Below are 25,488 nucleotides of genomic sequence, written 5' to 3'. Positions count from 1 at the left end.
GACTGAGAAAAAAAAGATTAATATGAAACTAGCTTTCAACCTGACTAGCCAAGGAATGAATAATGAAGACAACTCCACAACCCTTGAGACTTCTGTACAACTGTGTTGCTATGTGAGTTGCAGTAGAAAATGTGCTTAGAGTGGCAGGAAACGCATGGCATGTGGAACCAGCCAAGGAGCTGTGCAAAGATCTGCTCATCTTTCTCTTACTTGTAAGCAGCCACGTGAGCTGAAGGGTGCGGAGCGATGGAGTGTGCCCGTCCCACGCATCACACCTTTACTTCTACTGCCAGCTCAGGGACAGCAACTATCTACAGAGCAAAGGCTTCTCTAACTTCTCTGTGTGAGCTCAAAAAAAGACAGACAGATGCTGAAAAAGATGAAGATTGCTTTCTGTCAGTAGGAACAATGCTAAAGTTTTTTTAGATTCACTCTTCTCAAGAACTGTTTCAGCTTGGATGACAGCAGGTGCTCCGGTCTGTCCAAATCCCTATGAGTGACAGCTTTCCATAGCTTCTTCCAGTGGTCTTCTCATGGCTCACATCCTTTTAAAACTTTCTGTGGTGAGAAAGCCTCAGAGTTTTCCTTCTTAATGAAGAAAAACACTAGATAAGTGACAAAGATTTTGGGTAGCTGGCTACAAATTATTCCTATAAGTAGCTAGGGATTATTTTTTTTCCACTTCATGATGCCCATAAAAAATCAAGGGTTAAAAAAAGACACCAGCACTACCGCAGCTCTTCAGTATATTTGTCTTGAAAAAAATTCTGGGTTAAGAGAATATGGGATTTCAAGAGAGCTAATGTGCATTGCCAAGAGCTTGGATGAGTTGGGACCTTCTGAAGAATGTGTAGTGAGGAGCTGTGGAGGCAACCAATGTTTTGGGGAGGGTGTTTTCCCAGCACACCCTTTTGCTAATCTGAGCCGATGGGAGGAAGTCCCCCAAGAGCCTATCCAAAGCCGCAGAACTGATCGCTGTTGTTTGCAGAGCAACACTTGCTAGGATCAAGAAAAACAACTCTCTTTTCCAAAAAAGCAAGGACTCCTTCGGGAATTTCCCTTTCATCGTTAGGAAAATTGGCTGCTTGGAAGCAACACATTTGAGCTGCCAAAACTTAGGCTGAAAAAAAAGAAGATCAAGACTCACTGGGAGTATGAGAAGTATGTGTTTGGGTTTTTTTTCTTCTTGTTCTGTGATGAAGAAAACAGTATCATGCACGATGGGAAATTTGTGCTTTGTAATCACCTTTGGGGAGACCTTAAGCAATTAGGTAGGGTCATACTGACTTTGATTTAAACAAGACCCAGTACTATAGCCCTCTGCTTCTCTGGCAAGATTCAGCTAGCCTGATGATTAGCCAGCATATCTTTTGGTCCAGATGTTAGGGCTCTTCCCATTTCAGATCTGCCAGGAAGGCAGACCTGTCACTCCAGGCTCTCCCTGCCTTATATGTGGTGTCACATAAATAGTGTATTGCCATCACCAGCGTGTTTACAGGCAACATATTTGCTCTGCTGTTCAGTCCAGGAAAATATTGACCCCCTGTCTCTCCTCTAAAAGTGAGTACTGGATTTTTGACAAGGACAAAAGGAATCAGGTGAGCACAAAAAATGTGAGATTAGATTGGCCAAAAAATATGAAAAGGACAAACAGATGGAAACCAGAAGGAAGGAAGAGAAGGAGACTGAAACAAGGAGGAAAGGTAGAAAAATAAAGAAATACATTAACTCTTATGACAAGGAGAAGTGTATCCATTCAGAATATGCTGCAATAAGGTAAACTACTAATTGTCATTTAAAAGGGGAGACTGCTGGGTAAACTTACTTGGCCAGTATTATTCAGAAAGTCCTAATCCATCAGAATATCCTCTAACCTCAATGTAAACAACTGCTTTCCTCTCTCCTATTGCAACACGCCTGTGCTTCCCAGCTCCCACCAAAGCCCGCAGGGCCCCAGGGGCACGCTTATGTGTCGCAGCCTCTCTCTCCCCAGGAGGTTTGGTTGCCCGTGGTAGAGGTCAGCCTGCCACAGCATTACTCTGTTGCTTTGGCCGCGGCTTGGGTGCAAAGGTGGAGCTGGTGCAAGGGCTCTGTGTGAGAAAGGGCTGTGGGAAGCATCCGTGGGGGCCTCCACCTGCGCTGCTCAGGGACGGCACGTTAAGTGCAGAACTTTGTCTTTGCTCCTTGTACCTGTGCCTAGTCCTGTACCTTGTTATCCTGATCCTTGCCTTGCTGGCCTGGTGTCCTGCCTCATTGCTGAGGACTTACCTGGCAGCCTGGGCTGTCATAGAAACATAGAATGCATTGGCTTGGAAGGGACCTATAAAGGTCATCTAGTGCAACCTCCTTGCAGTAAGCAGGGACATCTTTAACGAGATCAAGTTGCTCAGAGCCCCATCCAACTCGACCTCGAATGTTTCCAGGGATAGGGCATCCACCACCTCTCTGGGTGACCTGTTCCAGTGTTTCACTGCCCTCATTGTAAAAAATGTCTGCCTTGACTCTAGTCTAAATTGACGGTCTTTTAGTTTAAAATCATTACCCCTTGCCCTGTCATAACAGGACCTATTAAAAAGACTGTCCCCACTGTCATCTGGCTCTGGGTACCACCACTGGACCCACTCTGCTTTGCTTGTTGGCTCTCTGCAGGTCTGTGGTTCTTGTTGGTGAAGGGCAGCCTTGCCTGCCTCATTGCCAGCTCCCATCCCTGAGAAACTTTTCAGTCCCGTCAATGGAGAGTTAGTGTTTGCATGTGCACCAAGCGCGCTGGAGCCCTGGGAAGTCATCAGTGGCCTTGCAGAGCACCTGCTAATGGAGCAGCTTGCTGGTGAAGGATGGTGGATTGCACAGCCAGGGAGGAAGGAAACTACAGGTGATGCTTCTACCCTCAGTATTAAAGGTAACCTCTATGGTTGCAATCAGCCTGGAGGCTCCTGGGAACAACAGGAACAGAAGATCTGGCTTGATCACAGACCTGACAGACTACACAGTGCTGTTTTTTTGTTTGTTGTTTTTTTTTGGTTTTTTTTTTCTCATTTTGACTAACAAATAAGGAAAATTGCAAACGCTGTGGTAGATGTTGATTCCCACGACCTGAAAAAACCAGCTTGCCAGTGATCTAGCTGTCCTTTGCCTTTTGCGTTCAGGAAGCTGCCAGTTGGCATTCAGTGTTTGAGGCTTGCCCTGATCCTTCCCCAGGACACATGAAAGCAATCTGCAGTACTGCTCAAGGGGTAATTTGGGGTTGCCAAAACTATGAAAGAGATCAGAAAATCTGCTGCTAGTCATCTAGCTCACCCAAGTGGGCTGGAGAGCCAGCAGCCCTCTGGAATGTGGCAACAGGTTCTCGGCGCTGAATACCTGTGTGATTTGACAAAGAGGCGACAGGTTAGACATCAGCAGGAGAGAGAAATCATGATCGCAAGGGGTGTGGTGGCCCTGAACTGTCTTTCTGCATGTTTTCAAACCAAATGGAAAAGGAAGATGGAAAGCGTGGACTTTAAAAACAGAATTTAAAAGCGGAAAGAGGTTGGCAAAAGGAGAATAATTTAAATATTAGTAGATGCTGCACAGTGCAGGTATTCACTGGTGCACTGGAACAACTAGTAGTTGGTCTTGAGTTCCTGATCATGCTCTGGGCCTGGAAACTGAGAGCCTATGTCTTCTCTCAGGTCTTCATCCTCCAAACTTACACAGACACAAATATCCACTCTCGTTTTGAAACAGCAGATGTTATAAAAGACCTTTATGAATGGTTTTAGAATATTCTTTTGAGAACATTTCTAAGTTTAATTATTCCTGTTTCATTTTTCCCCTAAAAGTTACACTATTGTCATGCAATAACCAGTGTTATATCTGCTCTCACCGCATCCTGCCCCAAACATGGTTAGGAGTGAAAACCAGTATGTTACTGCGTAACTGAGGAGGTGTGAGTGGTAGAACTAGCTACAGGGAGGAATCAGAGACAGGATTGCAATGCCTTTACCTGTATTGGGTCGTAAAATATTCCTGTTACTTGCAGAGATGGAAGTGCCCCTGAATGCTTTGAAAATATTATATTAGTCAGTACACAGAACTTAAGGTTTTCTAGTACTCTAGTAATACAAATCTACAAGTTATTATTTATCTAAGACATACCTGTATTCTGTCCTCTTCCTTGTGCAGCCTGAACCTGTCCTAAGTAGACATCAAAATGGAAAAGTGTAACTTATACCGTGTTTGGTTCAGGACTACAGCTACCTGGCTTTTTCACTCATTTTATAGCTGTCAGAGGATAATGTCTTGTATACAGAGAGTTTTCAGTAAAATATTTTCTCAGATGTTAACTATATATTTCTAGTCTGCTTAAAAAAGGATTGCCTTGCTCTGTCATATAGCTTGGCATAGCTAATATTCCCTTCAGTTATGAATATTACTCGTACAGGTCTGTGGTTGGCATTTAGAAGGTTTGCAGTTACTGTTGTGATTTGCTTTCCTTTACAACTTTCCTTCTCTTACTTACACTCATTATCTATGATTATTTCAAGTTCAGTATCATCCAACTGTGCTGGTTGTGTGAGGAAGGTTAAAAAAAGCCCCAACCCCAGAACAATCCCTCAGATGAGATACTACCCTTTCTGCAGAGAGTGAGTAGATACAAACAAGCAGGCAGACTGTAAATAATAAGACAATGATTAAAATAATGTGGGAGAATTAATGTGTCTGAAATGTCTACACAAAAGGCTTTTTTTTTAAGGTGATTGGGTTATTAAATTCCCATTGTTCAAAAATACTAAAGGCTCAAAGGATTTGCAGACGAAAACCATGTCTTTAATCATGCCTTTCATTTCATTAATTATTCTTGAGAAGCTTCTTAACAAATGTATCCTTTAACAAGCCTTTACTCATTAGTTTTCCTGGAAAGATTAATTCCAAAGCCTGGTAAAATCAATGGGAATGTTCTAGCTGATTCCTGTGAACACTGGATAGGGGCCCGTGAGATATTTTTATCAACAAGATATCATAAATGAGACCATTTTGAATAGTTCAGAAAACATGAATTGCTGCTCTTTGGAAATTTGATCTTGCAAAATTAGGTGACAGCAGATAGTTTGTGTTTGACCCAAACTCGAACCTTCACAGGCCACTGGAAGCCCTTTGATGGGATTTCTAGGTGCTGTCCTGAGAGACCTTCTAAACTCCAGACACCAAAGAGATCCTGTTTAAGGAAGTAACAGGCTCATCTGCCAAAACTGGCAAAGCTTTTAAACTCTGTAAGCTCTGGCTCCAGATGGACCACAGCTAGCCCAGGCTGAGCTTTCAGGCTGTGGTGGGCAAAGTCTGTCTGTGCAGCAGTGCTGTATGGGGTTGTGCAGGGCATGCTTCATGGGGGAGATCAGGACGTGCCAAAGACGTGGAAGAAAATTAACTCTGAGCCTGAGAGCTTCCCTTGTTTTGGGTTTGCCACAGCTGAGCCTGAATGTGTATACAACACTCTTTACAAGGTCACTAGAAACAGAGTACGAGAGGGTAAGAGAAAGATTAGTGCAGCATCACAAGTATTTTATACCACTTCTTTAATGAATTAACTTTACCCTCCACACCCATGAATGTGGAACAACGTGAATTTCTCTCTGTGCTCCTTTTGACTGTGCTGGGTCTTGGGGCTGTGCCCTCTTGCTGTACCTCTCAAAGGCATGTTACCACCTCCCCAGCAGTAAACTGGTTTCTGCCATGCTTTTGCTGGCTGGACCAGAGTGGTGATAGAGGGTAAAAGGCTGGAATTGCACTTGCATAGTCTGCAAGGCTTGTTCTTCCTTCAAATCTGGGATGCCAGTGAGCCTGTGGCATGTGAATGTGTGTTCACTAAAGCAGAGCTCTGTGCAGGCTGGAGGCTGAGGCAGGACTAGGAGAAGTCTGTAACAAATGGGGGACGGATGGTCCCCAGATGAATCCCAAAAACTGAGTAAGAAATGAAAGCAGTGGAGCTGGGAAACTTTGACTGGGAGTGAGTCCTGTAGTAAACAGGCAGGCATGAAGGCAGCAAAGGATGGGGACAGCAGAGAGAAATATGATTTGGAGTGGACCTTGCAAATGATGGGAACTGATTTGAGAAGGCAAGCAGTTACTCCAAACACAAAACATGCCTGACCTTCTGCAGTTTGGTCAGCACCTTTGATGGACTAAGTAGTCAGGATTAACTTAGTGGGGGAAAGACAGCATCCAAAAATAAATGTCAGCTGTTCTTGCCAGTGCCACAATAGTCTTTACCCAGTTCTTCCTGAAGGTATGAGCCCTGGTGGTCTGGAGGTCTGGAGCTGCTGAAGAAGAGCTTCCAATGCTTTCTCTAGCACTTATGCTATTGTCTCCTCAGTCTTAGGTTTTAGTTTTGTTTTGTTTTCATTTTTTTCTTTTTTCCTTTTTTCTTTTTACTACCATGTTAAGTCACAGCTGGGGATGAAAATAGTATAATGTACAGTGGTAAGCAGTTCCCACCTTAGAGTCCCCATCTGAAAAGACATCCCACCATTGGACTGAGCGGGGCACAGAACGCAGGGCAGTGCCTTGCCTGAGGATGCCCAGCCACTCACTGCCTGATGCCCGGTTGTCAGCTCAGTGCCCCAGTGTGGCACCGGGGATAACGGCATGGTTTATGATTGCAATGTTCACAGAAGATTGGACAATCCCAATTCTCATCTTGGCTCCAAGAAAAGATAGCTTGAGGAGCTGGGATGGGAGAGGGCAAGTGAGTTCATGGCCCTTGGGAGCGTGCTCAGCTGCCTGCTGTTGGAAAGAAGCAGGAGCTGCTGTATCAGTGTTGCTGAACTTAGACTGGTGCTCAGAGCAGGAGAGAGTTTGTATCCACTTTCAAAGCAAGCTGCCATTGCTGCTTCCCCTCCAGGATCATCCTTTACTCCTTCCTGCACTGGTAAACTGTACTTGCTAGTAGGGCAGACAGGAATATGCTGTCAAATGTCATACTAGTCTCATCAGTGGTTCTTCATATAGCAGTTTTGCCACATTGAGTCCTCAAAGTAGGGGTCCTGTGATGCGGCAGAGTCCTGTTTCTGTATCTTTGACAAAAAAAAGAATATAAAGGGGAAAAAACAGCAAGAGCTAGGATGGAGGAGTCTTGCCCCTCCTCTAATCTGCAAGTCCTGATTTTCTTGCCCCTGTGAACTTTAGCCAGGACCAACAGCTGGAAATGGAAATGCCAGAGCTAACAGCAGCCACAGCCATGCTCATTCTGACTGTGCTCTATTTCAAGGCTATTTACTTTTGAGGTGTCTTTTGCAGGCAAACTACCAGTGATCTGTGAGAGGTAGACCTGTGAGTCCCTGTGAACAAAGATTGACAGGAGAATATTTGACTCTGTTCACTCAAGCCAAACTCTGGTTAAGGCAAATGACATCATCAAAAACTCGGGACTGAATAATAGAAGTGAGTTCTAAAACATTCTCAGGCAGAAAAACTGATAAACTGATTTGTTATGATCGCAGTTTCAAAACTCTATATGTATTTTGTGTATTTTTATTTTTCTTTTAGCTAGTGCTTCTCTTTTAGAATCAAGAGAAGATAGGAGAATTCAGGATGCCAGATGCCAGATACAAACATGCTGGATATGGTCCTAGAAATGAAGTCTGTGAAATCAGTAGGTCTCTGCCACTTTTTCAGCTCACAATAACCGGTCCCCAGGTCTGATTGTTTTACTCTTTTGGGAGTTAATTTATGTTTAGAACTTCAGTAAAGAAAATTGTGAAGAAAGAGGGATCCAAATTTCAGTGGAGTGACCACTGAAAGACTTGAAAAGGTGAGTGGGTTGGGTTTTGTTTTCTTGTTGTATTTGGTGTGTTCTGTTTTGTTTTTATGAAAGGCTTTGTCTTATGAAGGTAAAATACAACCTTCTCACTGATTTCAGTGTTTCCAGAACTTTATCCTCAACATGCCTCTCTCACTTACTGGGGGACCTCAAACATAGTTTCCTAATGGCTAGTAAAGACAATAACAACTTCTTCCGTGCTCAGTCTGTGGGAATAGGAAATAGAAAAAAAAAAAGACAAGCAGGACCAGGCACATTAGGTACCGAATGATGCAGATTCCCATTGAATTTAATCCCCTTTGAATTGTATGGGCACTTCTGTAATTCCTGTTGTACACATAGGCACACATTTGACTTGGTAAGATTAACCCTTCCAGCTCCTGCCCTTATTCTGGGTTCATAGCTAGATTTGACTTAATGAGGCTTTCCCTCAAGATCTGAACTGCCCAAGAGATACCTTTCCTGCATTGTGCTTGGCTCTGAATTCCATGACAGCAGGGATGGCCACAGTTATGTATGTGAGAGCACAGCTGAACTCAAGGCAGTTAGAAATAGAGTGAAAAACCTAATGATGGCCCTTTTCACTCAAAAGCAATCATATCCCCTTGCTCAAAAACTTCAAAACAATTGTAAACGTTCTCCTTTACCACACAGCTGAGCAAATACACGTTGTATGGGAAAACATCTCTAAATACTTGCATGGCAGGCTGTGGTCTGGAATGGGAGCAGACTTCTAGATTGAGATGCAGAGATTTAAGCAGCCACCACTCTGCTGTCAGTAACACAAGTGGCATGCCAGGAATAACATCACATTTATGTCAGGCTCAAAACCACAGCCTGAGGTTTTCAAAAGAGTATTGGTTTAACCTAAGCCAGCATTTCAGAGCTCTCACTCCTAAGTTTAGAAGGCTATGCAGCTCTCTGCCTCATGTGTCTTACCACTAAATCAAGTCTCCGTTGGAGAGAATAAGACAGAAAGAAGCAATAGGAAAACATGATTCAAACAGCACAAGCTTTGTCTCAAGTGTTGCAAAACCCAGCATTTGTCAAGGCTAAAATGCGCAGATATTCACTAGAAAGGCTTCCCTAGAGCTGTGAGGGTTCAGCATCTCTGACATTCAGTCCAAGAGTCTGTTTTTCACTTTAAATCCAGACTTGGATTCAGTCATTGAATTTGCTGAGGCTTGAAAAGTTATTGAATTGCTGTTCCCTTAAAATACACTGTACTGCATGCCTCGTGGTCAATTTACTTCACCATACTTACTTGATGCTGCAGCTACCACAGCTGAGTATGCTGGGTGGACATTGCTGGAACCTAAAATTAAGAGATTTTGATTTTCAGCTATAGAACCAAAAAAATCAATGTTAATGCATAAGAATACACAGAGAAAGAAAGATGAAGGAAAACCAGGTGTGCAAAAATCATATAAGAATATCTTCACAGTGTATTAATCTTTACAATCCATAAGCTATTACAAAAAATATATTACAACTTTCATTGATTGAAAGTTATTGCAAAATTGATTCTAAAATGAGTCTTGACCTGTTTGTTGAACTCTCAGTCCAGACACATGAATCAAAGAACTATTTGTTGACTCCTATACCTGCAAATCATGACAGCATTTGGGGATGGAGAGCTTACTCCCACATGAATCAATTTAAATGCCAGTATATTATATGCAAAGATAACGACTAGCTATAATTTCACTGTGGATGAACTCTCATCTCAGATAATCTACAGGTTTGTGTTTGTGAGACACACTAATTTTGTATGTCTCTTGATGGCACAACTCTAATTCCAGCCCATCTGCTGGAATTAATTTTTTTTTAATTGCTTTTAATGCTTCTGCATTGAATTACTGAATTAATGATCCACTAAATCATTGTATGGTCTGCTGCATGTCTTGTTCCTTAAATTTTAGGAAAGCTGCAGATCAGGAGGAAAGGAATGCAAAGAAAGCAACAAATGCATCCATGTTACTGACCTGTATCTCTGACCTTATGCAGTCCAGGTCTAGCCTTGGCTGCAGCTGCAACTGTTGTGGTTCTGGTGGCTGCAGGGGTTGTGGTTGGCTTTGGCGTTGTGGTGGAAGGATCCGTTGTGGTGGTGGTTGGTGTTGGGGTTGTGGTGGCCATTTGTGTGGCTGGTGTGGGCACTGGGGATGTCTGATACTCTTTGTGGACTGCGTCCCCTGTAGGAACATGGACAAGATCACTGCAGCTGGACGTGTGACTCGTATGGAAGCATCATTAGTAGCACTCATTGTTTAAGGCAACCCAGTCACTGGTGTTCTCCTCAGCATGTCTACAAGCACCCTCATCTGTGGAGCCATTAGTGCCTTTGTGTGGACGTGTAGCTCAGGTGCCCGTGTGACACAGTATTACACCACCCTCCAGAGGAGGCTGACAACAGCCTACTGCAGCCTGTTTCCCCAGCTCTTTTCTGCTTTGGCCAGGAACACCTATCAGCCTGACAGATATCTCAGACCTATGGAATGGTTCAACCAGTCTGTTGCAGTTTCTGGTCTGCCATCATCTTTTTTTCAGTGTAATTAAACAGTTAGAAAGTCCATATAAATGGAAATCAACTGACATCTGGTAATAAAAGATGGCCATTATGAGTCATAGGCCAGAATAAAGTATGCACAACCCACCACAGCACTGAAATTCTATTGGCAGAAAGACAACTTTTAAGTAACCATAATTTGAGGAGCAGGTCAGAGCTGGAGCAGGGAGCACTAGGGCTTTGACTGAGGGGAGTGGAGGAGAGCACCACCTGGGAGGTGCTGATTTCAACTACCTTTGACTCATCTCACAGTTGATACTACTTTTAAAGCATATCATCTGTTGTGAGAACAGAGACAAATCTACTTGCATAACTTGCATCCTAAATATCCTTGTATGAAATTGTTAACATGCTTACAGTTCTTTCAAGTCATTGTCTCAAAAAAGATTTTTCACCGTTATATTCTCCATCTGTCTACATAATCTGCCCTTAAATATATATTCCATGTTCCACTCAGTCTTGTTGCTCTCCTCCCTGCCCATAGCCCTGGGGATGGCGTGACACACTGTGTACACTAAAAGGCAATGGTGTGCAGTCTATTCACTGCTGCACAGCACAAGCCTGTATTTATTGCTGGATGTTCTCCTTTTGGAAAGCATCATCATGAAACTGTCCGGTGGATTAATTACCACCTAATGCTAGCCAGTGAAAATCTCAGATCTCAGACAGTTTTAATGGGATAATGCTGAAAGAGAGCTCAGAAGAAAAACAAAACAACTCAGCTGAAAAAAAATCAGTATGGATGGCTCTCTTGGGGCTGAACGGTGCCCTGCTCCGTGCTGCTGCACTGAAAGGAAGAGTACAGAGGGGACATAGTGAGTCTTCCCTTGTGATCTGGTGCTGCTGGAGTGGGGAGCAGGATAATCAGCCAGCTTTACACCCCAGACTGCAGGGAGCAAGAAAGCTGGGAACTAACAGTATTAGCAGAAAACCCGAGGATGCAGCATAAGCATAAGAGCAGAGAAAAGATGTTGCCTTGGTGCATATTGACTGCGTTTCTGGTGGAGCCTTTAACACAAGAGGAGGGCTCTTGAGGGCTAGCTGTTCCCAATGCTCCCATGGGCAGGATGCCCACCTCCCTTGCAGTACCTTCAAAGGGTTTGCAGGGCACATGCCCTGCACAGGAATTGCCGAGAGCCATAATGCAGCCTTTTGAAGTTCATGGCACCTGAACTTGCCCAAAGCACAGGCAGAAATTAAACGGTGAGGGTGCCCTCTCTTCTCTGAATTGGCATGTGCCCTTCAAGCACTGTTGCAGGTGCTTACATAATGGGGTTATTTTGGTGGGGAAAAGAAGCTGTAGAGAGGAAGCTGGATGGGAGAGGTGAAGCTGTATGTGTTACCACTGTCAAACTGATTCCTGTAGGCATCTGCAGGCAGTTTAGACTTGGATGGACACTGTAGAAGACCACTGAGATCCCAAACCCATACCTTGTTCCAATGCTTTCTCTGCTGCTTTAGTGATATCTGCACTCTTCGGAGCTTTTAGGTCATGCTCTGGCTTTTTAGACTCTGAAGCAAAATTAAGTACATTAGCAAAGGCAGCTCTGGAAGAAAATAATTTTGTCTTCTATTTAGAAAGTATCAGTGCCCAAAGGAAGGCATCCCGGTACCTGGCATTAGGTAGGTCAGTCAGTCTAACCAGAGCTTTCTAACCAAGCAAGAAGTAGTGATGGCTGGATGCCTCTAGAAAGCAGTAATCCCATATTCTCAGTGCCAAATTTTGGTATTTTTACTGCTCCAAAGCTCCTGCCATTGTCAATAGGCTTTCTGAAGCGGGCAATAAATATGGAGTTTTGCCACTAGTAAACCAATATTCATAAGATCGATGCATCATGTTTAGTTTTCCTCTGATTAGTAATGTGTCCTGGGAATCAGTGTCAATAGTGTCTGGAGGGTGTGAGCAGAATACCAGCTAACGTGCAATATTTCAATCACTGATTCATGTAGTTCTTTCTTGCCTGATGTTGTCGGATCATAATGGCCCAAAATCCAGAATGCCATGGACTGTCTTAGAAGGAAAAAGGAGATTTTTTTGGTCCTTTTTTTTTATTCTAAGACCCAAAGTCATCAAAGTACTTGGAACATTTATTACAGTTCATTTACTACTACCCTGCAAAAGATCTCTGCCTCTATTTTTATGACTGATGGAGTATTGGAGGATTTTGATCTTTCATTTCTTTCTTTTCTCTAGCTATTTTGGCAGCATTGACCTATTTGAGAAATAACTCCAGGTTCAATTGTTTCCTAAAAATTTGTATTATTTGTTAAAACAACATCTTTTGACTGTTTTTACCAGGTGTGAAAAGTTACAATTTTGGGCAGGTTTTTCTTGCTGTGCCCAGCATTTGGGAAACAGAGTATTGACCAGCAGCATTTAAAGAAATGCCAGGCACTATAAATCTTTGGTGTCCCTGGGATGAGGAACAAAACTGCATGTCTAACAGCTGATCAAGTGTGAAGCAGGACTTTTCACTAATCTGGCAGCAGGTGAGTGTAATCCTCAAAGGACTGCTCTTGCCAACATCAGATAATGGGTTTAAGTATCCAAGTGAACAATGTGTTCTTGATACTATAAATCACAGGAAGAAGGTAGCTTTTTGAAATTTAAAAAAAAAAAAAAAGGGAAATCCTTTATCACAAGATGGCCCCAGTACCATATTACAGAGATTATACCTGAAAAACAAGCTGTTTCTAACAGAGTACAGCTGAAATAGCTGGGCTGAGGTGGCAGGGCTAAGGAGGGCTGACAGGGCCAAATGGGGCTCAGGGAAGATGGATTGTGACCATCAGATCTCTTTGCTACCACTCTTGTGGTACAGGGCTGGGCAGAGCAAAGCAGTGGCATCCTCAAGCACTGTGTTTGATGTAACAGTTATTATCTGCTCCTCGGATCATCCTGGGTTTTCTTTGTGTGAGTGCACAGTCTTTGCTATGAACCTTTTTAATTCATGCTGTTTGATTCAAGAATAAAGTGAAGGAAGCCACTTGCATCTTTGGCTTGCTGCAGGAACAGGCTTATGATATTTTGTTTGTGTGACTTAGACATGACAAGATGATGGTCCCCATTTCTACACTGATTCTTAAATAATTTATCTGGGCTTTAGCACTGGTGAAAGAAATTGTTGCTTGTAGCCTGCTGAGCCCTGCCCTGACTGCGATTCTCCCTGGTCCACTGTGAGTACTTTTGGGAATGATGAGATGTGGTTTTAGTACATGTTTCTTAGAAAAAAAAAAAAGAAGATTTCTAAGGCATTGTGTCTCTTCTAGTAGTGCATAATAATTGGGTCAGTACTTTCTGTGTACCTGGTCAAGATATATACAAATCTGTATCTATTTGATAGTAAACGCAAAGGTATTGCAAACTAAGGCATGGCTTTGAGTGATGCATATTCAGTGATAACTACAGGTTTCAGATTTAAATTTGCCTTTGTGCAAGTAAAAGCCTAAAGATGAAGAAAGAGCTCTGTACTTTGCTTCCAAGGACCAAATAATAATGTACAGAAGAAGGGCAGGACTCCAAGTAACCTCTGCATGGCCCTGGATGGATGCACCCACTAACAGGCCTTTGAGTTCATGGAGAAGGCACAGCACGTTTTGTTATACCACAGCTCACGGTGGATAAGCTCAGGAAGGCTCAGGCTCAGCAGTCAGCAAAAGAGCTGTGTTAGGGAAGTATGTAGTAGAATGAGACATTGATTCTGGTTTTGTTCACAGCCCCAAGGAAGAGTCTGAACATTACAGTAGTTACAGTGGGCACAAAGAAGTGTCATTTCAGTGATGGAGGCACGTCATGTGCACTTGAATATAAACTACCACCTGATAATGAGACTTGATCAAAGAATTCTGAAAACTAAATAATTTAAACTGAGTTGTCTTACAGAGAAGGATGCTGACTAAAATGGTTATATGGAGTAATTCCTTACGATATCATCTGTAGCTAAAGCTACTGTGCACTGCCATCTGTGTCATTAGTATTATATTACTGTTTATTGTACTCTCAGCACTGAATATCCAAAAAGATAACATTAACACCATTCGGGGAAAGTCAACATGTGTAATCTCAAATGCTTTCATATAATCAGTACTAAAACATCATACTAACACATTTAAATATAATCATATACTCAGTACTAACATATCATACTAACACATTTAAAGCAAGGAGAAAACTACTTGGAAACACAAGTCTGTGAAACATGGTATGACCAAAAAATAGATATTGTCTGGGATAATTTCCATATGCTTAACATAAAAAAAAATACCATGAGGGATTTTGTTGAGATACTAAGGGATGCATGAACTTCGGACTCTGAATAATTATAGCTCTGTATTGCACAACTGAGAAGCTACAACAGATAGTTGTGAATGGATGTAAGGCAAAATCGGTCACTGTTACTTGCCTGATTTAACAGCTGTAGTTTTTGAAGAAGAATATTCGAGAGTTGCTGGGTATGACACACCTCTTCTTGGCTTGCCTTCTACAAAAACAATCGTTAGAAAGCATCACAAAAGACTGTTTTCTTGCAATAAAATTGTCATCTAACATATGCATTCAGAATCAGACCCTGCTTCTTTACTGCCCTGCTTATTTTCTCGAAGATTTCTTTCATTTGATGGCAGAATCTCAAAATCCAACATCATAAAAAAAAAAAAAAATCAAAATCAGAAAGCATGAGGGCACAGTCCTGGAAAGGATTTGAAGAGGTCAGTTAGTTTACTCCTTTGCTCTGAAACGGTGTTAAGCATAAGGGGACCACTCCTGAAGGATATCTGTGTAGCCCGTATTTACACCCACATCTTCCCTGGGCAGCCTTTTCCAGTGCTCAACTACGCAGTTGACTAAGAAAGTATATTTGATGTGGGATCCATTTCGTCACGCACACAGCATTCTTCTCTGATCTCACTTTTTGAAGATGCCATTTCTGGCAGCAGTCCTTTGCAGTAATAACAGTGAGAGAAGCCTGTGCTTCTATGTGGGAACATATGGTACCTATATTTAGATCTAAAATGAGGGTCCTGTCTTAAAACAATGAGGTATGTTTCCCAGTCAAGCTTTAAGCCACAAATCCTTTTAGTGCCACAGCAGATGCCATCTCTATTGGTACACGTGGCCATGCAATTCCATATCTTGGAGCAGTTTTTCTATTCCCATGTATCACTGAATGAAAGGTGTGGCAGAGAAGCCCAGTGTAAGAAAGATTGCTCTGGCCTCTGGGAGTTGGTGGATGTAGGACTTCCAGGCCCAAGTGGCTGCCTCTGCTAGATGTTATGCTATGTCATGCATCTGAACTGCAGATAAGACCATCTCAGGTCTCAGGTGAGACCTACATCCACCTCCTGCAAAACCTGAATTGTGATGGTGATACTAAGTTTGCTTTCCTTTATTCCCTTGTTGTATTCTTTAAGGAGGTGTGTGTGGCACTGCAGGCATGTCAGTTGTCATCTTCGTGATTAATCCAGAGCCAAACAGCACTGACTAGAATTAACTGCTAAAGACTGAGCCAATTCTGGGAACTGGGGGCTCTCTCCCCCACAATGGAAAACAAAGAAAGGTATATGCCAGAGGAACTGGTCCTCAGTGTTCAGGAATGACCATGGAGCTGGAGAGGCACTGTCCTTTGTTCCTTTTCATGTCTCTATCTCCTCTGTTTTACACCTCTCTGAAATTTCAGAAGTCATTAAAAAACTCTGGATCAAGAAATTAGTTTGAGTTACTAACAGGGCAAAGATGTAACAAGCTCTTCCATTTCTCATTTACAACGGTATAAACTGAGAGCAGCTCCACTGAAGTCAACACAGATCTGCTGAACAACAAAGCTGGCAAGTTAGAATGCAAGGGCAAGCTGGAAAGAGCTTCCTTCTTGCCCTCAGGTCTTTCACAGAAGCTGGCCTAAGTGAAGGGAAACAGAGCTTCACATCTACTTCCCCTTGAGCTAACACTGGGATCAAGAGCCAACAGGGCTAGGAAGCTCTTCTGTCTATTTGGTTGAAAAATGGAAAGGTAATAAGATTGCAGATGATTTGTAAATGCATTTCCTGATCCCCAACAGAGGCAGAGCTGTTGGGTACGAGTGGTTGGTACATGGATGCAGCAATAGCTTAATAATCTGATCGTAATTCAGAGTATTTCTGTGCTCATCTGATTTCTAATGCAAGCCTGAAGCCTGCTGCTGTGCAATTAAACTTGCTAGCATGGGGGGCGCTGGCTGCTCCTGGAGTGTGGGATTTTTGATCAACAGCAACTTGCATCCCCCATGTGATGAAGATGTAGGTCTGAGGCCTGACCTGAAGGTGTATGCTCCACTGAGCAATGGCAACGTTTCTTTTTCACTGTCTGAGAGAATTTACATCTAGGTTGGAGTTTGCTTAATATACCTAAAAATGGTTTTACATATGGACTGAAAAACCTCAACTTCTGGCCGATGAAGTACAAGCTGTGGGGTGGTGGCTGCTCACCCTCTTGTGCTTATTTGTGACTAGCAAACCCAGAGGTTTAGGACTCTATTTTCTTAACCCACTAGCTGCAAAATTAGAACTAAACTGAATGGAGTCATTCAGCCGTGTGCCAAGGCATTTTCAGTGCTTGAAAGTGAATACCAGGGCATTTGCATACCTCCTGGTGTGCTGGCTGCCTTAATCCCAGAGGACAAACCTCCTTCCCTCTGGCCCTAAATCACACCACTTCATCGCCTGGGTCCCCCGAGGGTTCCTCTTCTGTGCTCCTTTGTGCAGATGCTCATTCACAATTTAAACATCACAAACTCTTGGTGACAATATCCTAACTAGGAATAAACTGTTGGCACATTCCCAGAGGCAGTATCGCATGTGGGCCTGGTCTGCTGAAAGGGAATTCAGCTGAAGAATAGGGGACTCAGTTCAAGCTCTAAAGCTCTCCTGAAATTAATGCCTTAGGTGATTTTGTATTTTTATTGAGGAATGCTTTATACAGCCCTGTCTTTTTAAAAGAATATTTTTTTTATCAAACAAATTTTACAATCATACAGAAAAATCTCCAACCCTGATTCATCTGTTTTTGAGAGTGAGATCCATCTGCATTCAGCCTCAGGCTGCTGAGATGAATAGCACAGCCTTCCTGAAGTTTTAATCTTCTAAATTACTTTCTAAAATGCCTACATTTTCAGTAGGTATAATGAGAGTTTTCTTCCTATGTATATATGTGAAATATGATATGTTAGATTTATGCCTGAGATAGTTTATAAAATAAGTTCCACTGAAATCAGTAAGAGCACTCAGCATGCATAAAATTAAGTGTATGAGGAACAAATCTCATCATGCCTACACATACTCAGATTTCTCATCATCTCTTACATGTGTTTGTAACTTGGTCTTGTATCTTCTTTCAGTGCCTCATTAATTAAGAATGAAGGTTTGTTACTATAAACCAAAAATTCCTACAGTTGGATGGGATAACAACTGAGCAGCTGCTGAGGTAAAAAAAATCTTATTTCCCTTTTATGTACCAGAATTACAATGTGCTGTTTGTTGGTGAAAAACCAGCAACAAGTACAAGTAGCAATTCAGCTATTCCAGGAAATTCCTACTCATCCAAAATAAATCCTCATAATGTGGTGTACCCATGGCAGAATGCTGTAAAAAGTGCCTCCAAATATACTAATGCAAATCCCAGATGACAGTTTGTTCTGATCAGTTTCTGAGTTTCCTTTGTTGTTCACAAACTTTCACATGAAAAGAACACTTCTCTTATTTTTAGTGGCTGTTTAGTTGCTTGAGCTGTTGATTTTTCCAGGAATGATGCAGTTAACTAGTATCGATTGATTGTATTTATGCTAAACCTCCAAAAGTGTGGACCAGCAAGAACTGACCTACTGTACGGATGCAACAAGAAGTTAGATTTAGGAATTGTATGTAAAGCAATGTAAATTAGACCTCCCTTTCACACAAGTAGAATGAGTACAAGTAGGTTATATACCTGTATATATTCCTGTATATACTACAGGGAGAAAAAAAAGGAATGAGCATTAAATTAAGATGGACCTCTCTGCACTGAGTAGATATCAAAAGAGTTTTGCTAACAGAGGTGGGGAGAACTCATAATGTACTTGGGATGCATAAATAGAGTTGCTTAATCGAGGGTTTGCATAAAGACAGTATGGCTATATGTGGCTTGAGATGAGTTGACAGAAGTCAGAATTTGTTTCAGAAGACACGAACTCACCTGTTGGCTGAGGATACTTCAAATGGCCAAAAGGCCCTTTAGTTCCCTTGAGCAGCTCTTTTATGAGGGTAGAGAGTAAGTGCAACAGAAAGACTTTACCATCAGTACTGGGGCTTGGACTTTACGAGTGAATAGTGGGAGTTAAGGTGCCCTCAGAGAGTCAATCCAGATCTCCCGTCACCTCCCGCAGTGGGCTCCGACCCGCAGTGGGCTGAAACGAGCACACGGCTGTCGGTGTGTAGATCTCTTTGTGGGCTATACAGGAAGCCCAGTACAAAAACTGTCTCAAGGGCATTATTCATGCTAAAGCTAGGTGGGGTGGGGCTGCAGTGACTACGCAGACCTGTAAAATGAGAAGGATGCTTCCCCCTCTGCCCTTTGCTGCCCAGGTGGTGCGGGAGCAGCTGGGGAGGGCTGGGCACTCCACCGCGGTACCTGACACGAGGAAGGACTCCCTCCAGCGCGGCAGTGACAGGGACCGGACCCCGTTGGAGAAGCTCCCGCGGTAACCGGAATGGCCAGCGACTTTCTGGACAAGGATCTTCCCACCTGTGTTGTCGATTATGCCACTGCAAGGGGAAAGCATGGTGTCTGAAAGTGGAAATTCCCCCCCAGAAAACTTAGAAACTATTCAACAATGCAAGAGGTATGAAGTGTTCACTTTTACATTTAAACCAGAGACTGCAGTGGAGCTGTGATGCTACTACTAGGCCTTGCTGCTAAGAAATACTTGTGCTTCTTCCACATAGAGAAGAGCTGTTTGTTACAAAGTGCTGTCAGGATCTGTTAGCTTTTCTCACTGATCTACTGGTCCTGTGTTTAAGGTTGACCAAGTTGCACACAAGATCAAGCTACTGCCTTTGTTAAAATTCTTGCAAGCATGAGTGAATGACTGGAGATACACGGAGAGGTACTCAGAGGAGTTTTTGGGCCACCATGTGACAGAAATACAAATGTGAGGCAAACCTCCCACTCCCTCGACTTTTTCCTTTGTAAAAAATCAATGTTTTCTTTGAGTTCCAGTATATGTTATCTGCAAAATAAAAAACCCTAAGCCTGGAGTAAAGTGAAGAGAATATTGCTGGAAGCTGATAGAAAACCTGGCAATCTCCATGTGTAGTGCACATTAAACACTGTTTGATTCATGATGTAAGATGTATCTCAAGAGAAGCAGACGACCTTCAGTGTTTGCAGCCTGCTGTGGCATCATTAGGAAAGCAGCCAAATCACGAGGGGACTGTGGCTCTAGAAGGGTAGTAGGACTGGCAGTAATGACACTGTGCAGGAAACTCAAGTAATGGGCAGCAAACAATGGTGAAGAGTGTGTTAGAACTGCAGCTTTCTCTGACGACTGCAAGAAGCTGCTGGGAAAATAACTGTGAAGAAAGGAAATTCACTGTGTGTGGAAATGCAGCATGTGAGGTAACAAAGTCAACTCAGCTGTCAAACCAGGAAAGTTGAACCCCCACCACACTGCAACAATACAGGCAGACAGCATCTGAACTGCAGGGGAAACTGCAGTCGCTATCAGTATTTTGTCCCTTTGGGACAAGCTCTGTGAGCACACATAAACAATTCACATTGCACACCAGTATCTGAAGGAAGAATTAGTCGTTTGAAAGCCAATCACCTGCCAGTCATCGCCCCAGAAAGGGGCTGAGCAGATGGAGCTGCAGCCAGGAGAATGCAGCTCTGTGTACACAGGCACCTCTGTCTGTGGCCTGCACAGTGCAGAGGTAAGATGTCAAGCCCCAAAACTTAACAGTTCCAGTTTACTTGAGATCCCAGCTATTTCATAGAACTGGAAGCATTGCAATAACTTGAATAACTCCGAATAAAGTCAAGCTGTCAATCAGGTTTAGAAGTTCTTCCTGCATTTTCAGCTGAACGCATCCTGCCTCTACATCCTGCCTGCAGTTATGGTGTGTTTTGGTTGTGAAGTTATTCTCCATTAAAATTTTATGCACATTTTTTCATGGCTAATAAAACTCGGCAGAATTTGTGCAATAAAGTTCATATTATAGATTTTATCGTCTAGTGCCCTTCTCTGCGTCAGGAAAGCACATTACTCAGCTTTTGATGTCAAGAACAGTTAAATTTAAATCTGGCATTTAAACTAATCCCAGAAGTATGAGAGTTTTTTATATTCATTGCTGGTGATATGCTGGGTTTTTTTTTTTTTTTTCAGCTTTATTAGCAACAGCAGCTCCATCCCTTATCTTCCACTTGAATAATTATAGTGCAATAGTAATTTGCTATGCATGAATGAAAGATCTGCAAATCTCAAGACCGTTGTCCAAAGGCTGAGAAACATCTTCAAACATGACTGATTTCAACAGGAATATGGGATTGACAGCACTTTATAAGACTGGACCACTGTATCACATGTGGTCTTTCTCAGAGTTTTTCTACTAGAACAGCAGCCTGCAATCAAACCTACAAGGCAGTAAGAACTTTAAAGGGTTTGAAAAGCCAAGAGCTCCCTAGATTGAAATGACAGTCTTGTCTGAGTGCCTTGCTCAGTTAAAGTCACTCACCTATGAATTGCAGCATTACACACACTGGAAAAGGAAGCATAAATGTCTGTGCCATAAACACGGTATTTTACATCTTGACATCCAGGAGGGCATTTTGCAATGAATTCCGGATTGATTATCTTCCCCGCCTTGACATCGCAGTCGATCTGGGGTACATCTGAGAGTGCAAAATCTTGGTAAAGTCAGATTGAAGGTTTTCATATCTGAGTGATTCTGTCACGAAACAACGAGTAAGGGAGTGACAGGGATGCCCTCCTCTTACGCCATCATAGCAATGGTTTTGGGGCACAACACATATCCATGCAGTCTGCACCTGTCCTGGCTTTGGCCAGGGTGGGGTTAATTTCCACAGGGGCTGCAGCTGGGCGGGGCCACAGCCGGGATAAACAAGGGACCCAGCCCATGGGGGATTCGGAACCTTACTGACATCATGCCCTCCATATAAGGGCAGGGGTGGAGCAGGGGTTGGTTTTTGCAGTTGCCTCCTGGCTGGAGTAGGGAGAGTGGCTGCGTCTTGGGTAAGGGGTTTGTTGTCACTTGATTTATATATTACGTCACTGGTATTAGTGTTATTGTTGTCTCCTTTCTCAGAGTTGCTTTATTAAACTGCCCTTATCTCAGTCCACGGGCTTTTTGTTTTTTCCTCCTCTGACACATGGCAGGGGGAGGCGGTGGGCAGCGGTCAGCAGCTGCTGGGGTTTAGCTGCCTGCTGAGGCTAAACCACGGCAGCATCTGCAATATAATGCAGCATAATCGCTGTACAGAGGGATGTGGCTGTAACTAAGGATGGAATAAAGAAGCTTGAGGATAGTTCATGCCATGTGTAAAGGAGGGGATAGGGAAGAGGTGACTGTGAGTCAGGACCAGGAAGGTCTGTGGACACGTGAGGCAGGATGCTTCCCAAGCCTCTCACTGTGCTCGCAAAGCTCTGTGCCATCACACCAGGCTCCAGCCACAGTCCATTATCTTACCCTTAATTTTTAAAACAATTTTCTGGGTACAGTTTACTTTCAGCGAGAGGTTTATGTGTGAGTTCACAGCCTCGCAGCAGGCTTGTTTGTCAACTAAATGACCAAACAATCTGTGGATAGAAATGCTCTTACAGCAGTATAGCTGAACGTTATACATCCTAGAGCATAGGACATTCACCACTCGTCTCATGATGATAGGCTTTGTGTTACAGCAGGTGTGTTTCACGCATTCGTGTCGCTCCCTGAAAACCTTAGTGCTTCCTTAGATCCTTGTGTGCTACCCAATGACCTATGAAGACACATTTTAGTAGTGAAGTACACAATTTCACCTTCACACATGTTCAGTAGCCCACATTCTACTTAGTGATTTGACTTCAATAAAAGAATCTGTTAGTTAGCATGTGCTCCCATTGTCTCTCTGGGCAGAGTTACCATATAACCTCACTTTGCACTTTTTTGATGCATCAGGCATGTGTGCTGTAAAGCTGCTAAAATAGTACCAGGAACACTTACAGATCTTAGTCTTTTTCATCTTCTTTGTGGCTTCCTTAGCTGCATATGTACATATAAGAAACACACCTGAAACAAAGAAAACATAATGTCAGGAAAAAGGGAGGCAATCAACATCAGTCATCACAAACTCCTGTGCATGAGATTTTGCAGATTTGAATCACTAGGTTTAAGAAATGAAATGGGAATATTCTCAGCCACAGGTAGGTTTCTACTTCCTGATTAATTTTGCAGTAAAGATGGCATCAAGGTGGAACACTTTTTTGAAGGGGATTAAAGATCTTTTCAGCTCCCGCATTCATCTATGGAACTCACTGTCAAAAGATGCTGTTGAGTTCACGCGGTCTAGAAAACCATGAAACCCCCAGTATTTCCACAAGAGGTGGAAACACCTTGTAATAGTGTGATAGAGATGTCAGTGAAACAACATGCTCTGTGCATAAAGTAACTAGGAAGTTAGGGAGAGAAAGACCGTTTTTGATTGCCCAGCAGGAAGGTTATCCTGTAATGATGCACTACGGCACTTCACTCACTGGTGGTAGCAGGTGTAGGATACTGGGCAGTGTTATAGAACATAAGAGGATCTAGTGTGGCATGTGCCAGTATCCTGCCTCAGCAAGGGCACTGATTTTCTTAAGTAGAATTATGATTTTAAAAAGTGTAACAGTAGAAGAGACATACACTGTTATATTGAAACATACATCACAATATGTGCCTGTAGCTTACCTTGTTAGGTTTACTTGGTAAGTGCATGACATACAAAACATCTTCATTCTCTGTACTTTTATTTTATAAGCACTGTTTCATGGGTAGTTAATAACTTCATTACAAATATCTTGGTTTTCGTATTCACCTTTCCCTTCTCTGGGCTTTCAGAGGGAATTGAAACTCTTGATGATGTGTTGGCTGATCCTCTCATCATTTGTTAAGTTAATCTTACTAGAACATGCATCAGCAGTCTTATTTCTTTCTTTTATGTGCTTCTCCCCCTAGACTGGTTGCAGAGAGGTTACAGGATTAATTACTCCTAGAACCTGCTCAGAAGGAAAAATCAGTCTCACAGTGTCTGAAGTGGCAGTATACAGATGCAGTATTGGGGCCTTGCGTCACTGCTGCAGTTGTGTAACCAGGACAAAACTGTAGTTAGAAAAAAAAAAACCCTGAACCACTGGAAAATAAAGTGCAAAGTCCCAACTATATGCAATGTTAGGCCATAATTTAATGTGGAGAAACTAATTTTGTCTCTTAGCAAAGACAGAATAAATACATAAATAGCTATGAATCTGAACTAAGAATAGCTATCCTGCCAGACTTGATGATCCCAGCTAGAGGGGATGTTGCCTGGGAATATCACAGTTAAAGTCATACAGCACTGTTAGGCTATGTGGTAGTAGGATCTCCATCGAAGTACACTATGAAATCATGATTGATCAACCACAGTGATCATGTAAGATAAGCTGCAAATTCTAAAGTCTCTACATCTTCCCCAAAAAGCAAGATCCTGTCTGACTGCCAGGGAAAAGAAAAGAAAATAAAACACATTTATAGCCTTTTTTCCTTTGGCACCTTCTTGTTCTTGGAAAGAGAGACAGCACAGAGAAAAAATGGGAGGGGATGCTCCCACATAAGAAACAGCTGAATTTAGTTTGGCGGGGATCTTTACGTTACACACATTTTTCAGGCCCAGCTGTGCCATCTGATACAGACTGCATGCAGCTGGTCAGGTACTTAGAGATCTCTGCAAGTAATTAATATTGTTTTTATGCCAGTCAACAAGTTTGGATAGCCCACTTCAGACAAGCTGTGCCAAGGCTTACTCCACCTGCCACTGAGAGCTTCATCAGCCGCGGAGTCCAAAGGGAAGAGAAGAAGCCATCAGCCACTGTACAGCCAGGAGAGGAGAGTACAAACCCACACATTAGTAATTGCATCACATCATCTGTACTTACCAAAGAAGGTTGCAATGACTGTGGCCTTCATGGTGAGTAAAGTAAAATCTGGGTGTGTCACTGAGGATCACTGAAAAGGAAAAGAAGAGGCTGCATTAGGCTGCATTTGGAGGTATCACACTGGAACCCTGTGGGAAGAGGGAGTGTGCACTCTTCTTCAACCCCTCACAGTCCTCATGTGGTGCATCCTATTCTTACACTTTGCAAATCAGCTGATGACCCGAGAGGAGATGGTGTTTGGACTGTGACACTTCCAAGGGCTAATTTTTTACTTCTGTCCAAGATTTCCCTTTTGTCTTGGGAAACCGAGATTTCATTCCACATAATTATTTCTGAAGCCAGTGGCAGGAGAGCTATCCTCTATAGCATGATGCGTAGGACATGCTCTGACAGCTGTTCAAGTTCATTCACTACTCTTCTAAGGCATACTCACTGAATTGTATTGTCTGCACATCAAACCACACCATGTAATCTCATAAAGATAGAGGGAACACAGGTCTGTTCGTTCCTGAAGGACATTGAGTAAAGTATCTTGCAATCACCCCATCGTTTGTGAGCCGAATTGCTCTATTCCTTCCCTTCCTGAGGGTGTGTTTGTGTGTGTGTGTACAAACACCCGAGATTAAGAGGACTCTGCAGAACTTCTGGACAATGTTTTTGCTGGGTCTGCATATGTGGCTCCTGACCCTTGCCATCCCTGCACCTCTTGGCCAGGCTACAAGAACACAAGCTTAGAGATAACCCCTCTCAGCTCCTCCTGCCTGTCACCTCCCATGCTGTTTTAGCAGTTATTTGTTGATTGTTGAAAGAATCCAGGGTTGGGCACTCATAATTAATCTCAGTCATTGAAATACTACAAGATGTTTAACAAATGTTAGGGCAAAAAGTCTGAGAGGGAGAAAATATTTGTGTGTTGTGCAGGAAAACTCAAGGATCAAAATAAACTTGGTCTTCCG

General features: G+C 42.8%; 1 protein-coding gene across 1 annotated transcript in view; it reads right to left on the bottom strand.

Annotated features, from left to right (window-relative positions):
• Positions 1 to 24,563, bottom strand: part of VIT (vitrin) — a 38,126-nt gene extending 13,563 nt beyond the window's left edge. The window contains exons 1-11 of the mRNA XM_008935732.1: positions 24,533 to 24,563; positions 22,587 to 22,652; positions 21,102 to 21,258; positions 19,000 to 19,133; positions 14,768 to 14,845; positions 11,796 to 11,876; positions 9,784 to 9,990; positions 9,063 to 9,113; positions 4,138 to 4,176; positions 3,986 to 4,042; positions 3,298 to 3,360 (exon numbers count right to left, since the gene is read on the bottom strand). Coding sequence (XP_008933980.1) covers positions 3,298 to 3,360; positions 3,986 to 4,042; positions 4,138 to 4,176; positions 9,063 to 9,113; positions 9,784 to 9,990; positions 11,796 to 11,876; positions 14,768 to 14,845; positions 19,000 to 19,133; positions 21,102 to 21,258; positions 22,587 to 22,652; positions 24,533 to 24,563 — 964 coding nt within the window. The remainder of the gene's footprint in view (positions 1 to 3,297; positions 3,361 to 3,985; positions 4,043 to 4,137; positions 4,177 to 9,062; positions 9,114 to 9,783; positions 9,991 to 11,795; positions 11,877 to 14,767; positions 14,846 to 18,999; positions 19,134 to 21,101; positions 21,259 to 22,586; positions 22,653 to 24,532) is intronic.
• Between the last annotated feature and the right edge of the window lie 925 nt (positions 24,564 to 25,488).

This window comes from Merops nubicus, unplaced genomic scaffold (assembly GCF_000691845.1).
Source record: "Merops nubicus isolate BGI_N331 unplaced genomic scaffold, ASM69184v1 scaffold12362, whole genome shotgun sequence".
Taxonomy (NCBI): domain Eukaryota; kingdom Metazoa; phylum Chordata; class Aves; order Coraciiformes; family Meropidae; genus Merops; species Merops nubicus.
The sequence above is the reverse complement of the archived record's forward strand: the minus strand, read 5'-3'. Positions and strand labels throughout refer to the sequence as shown.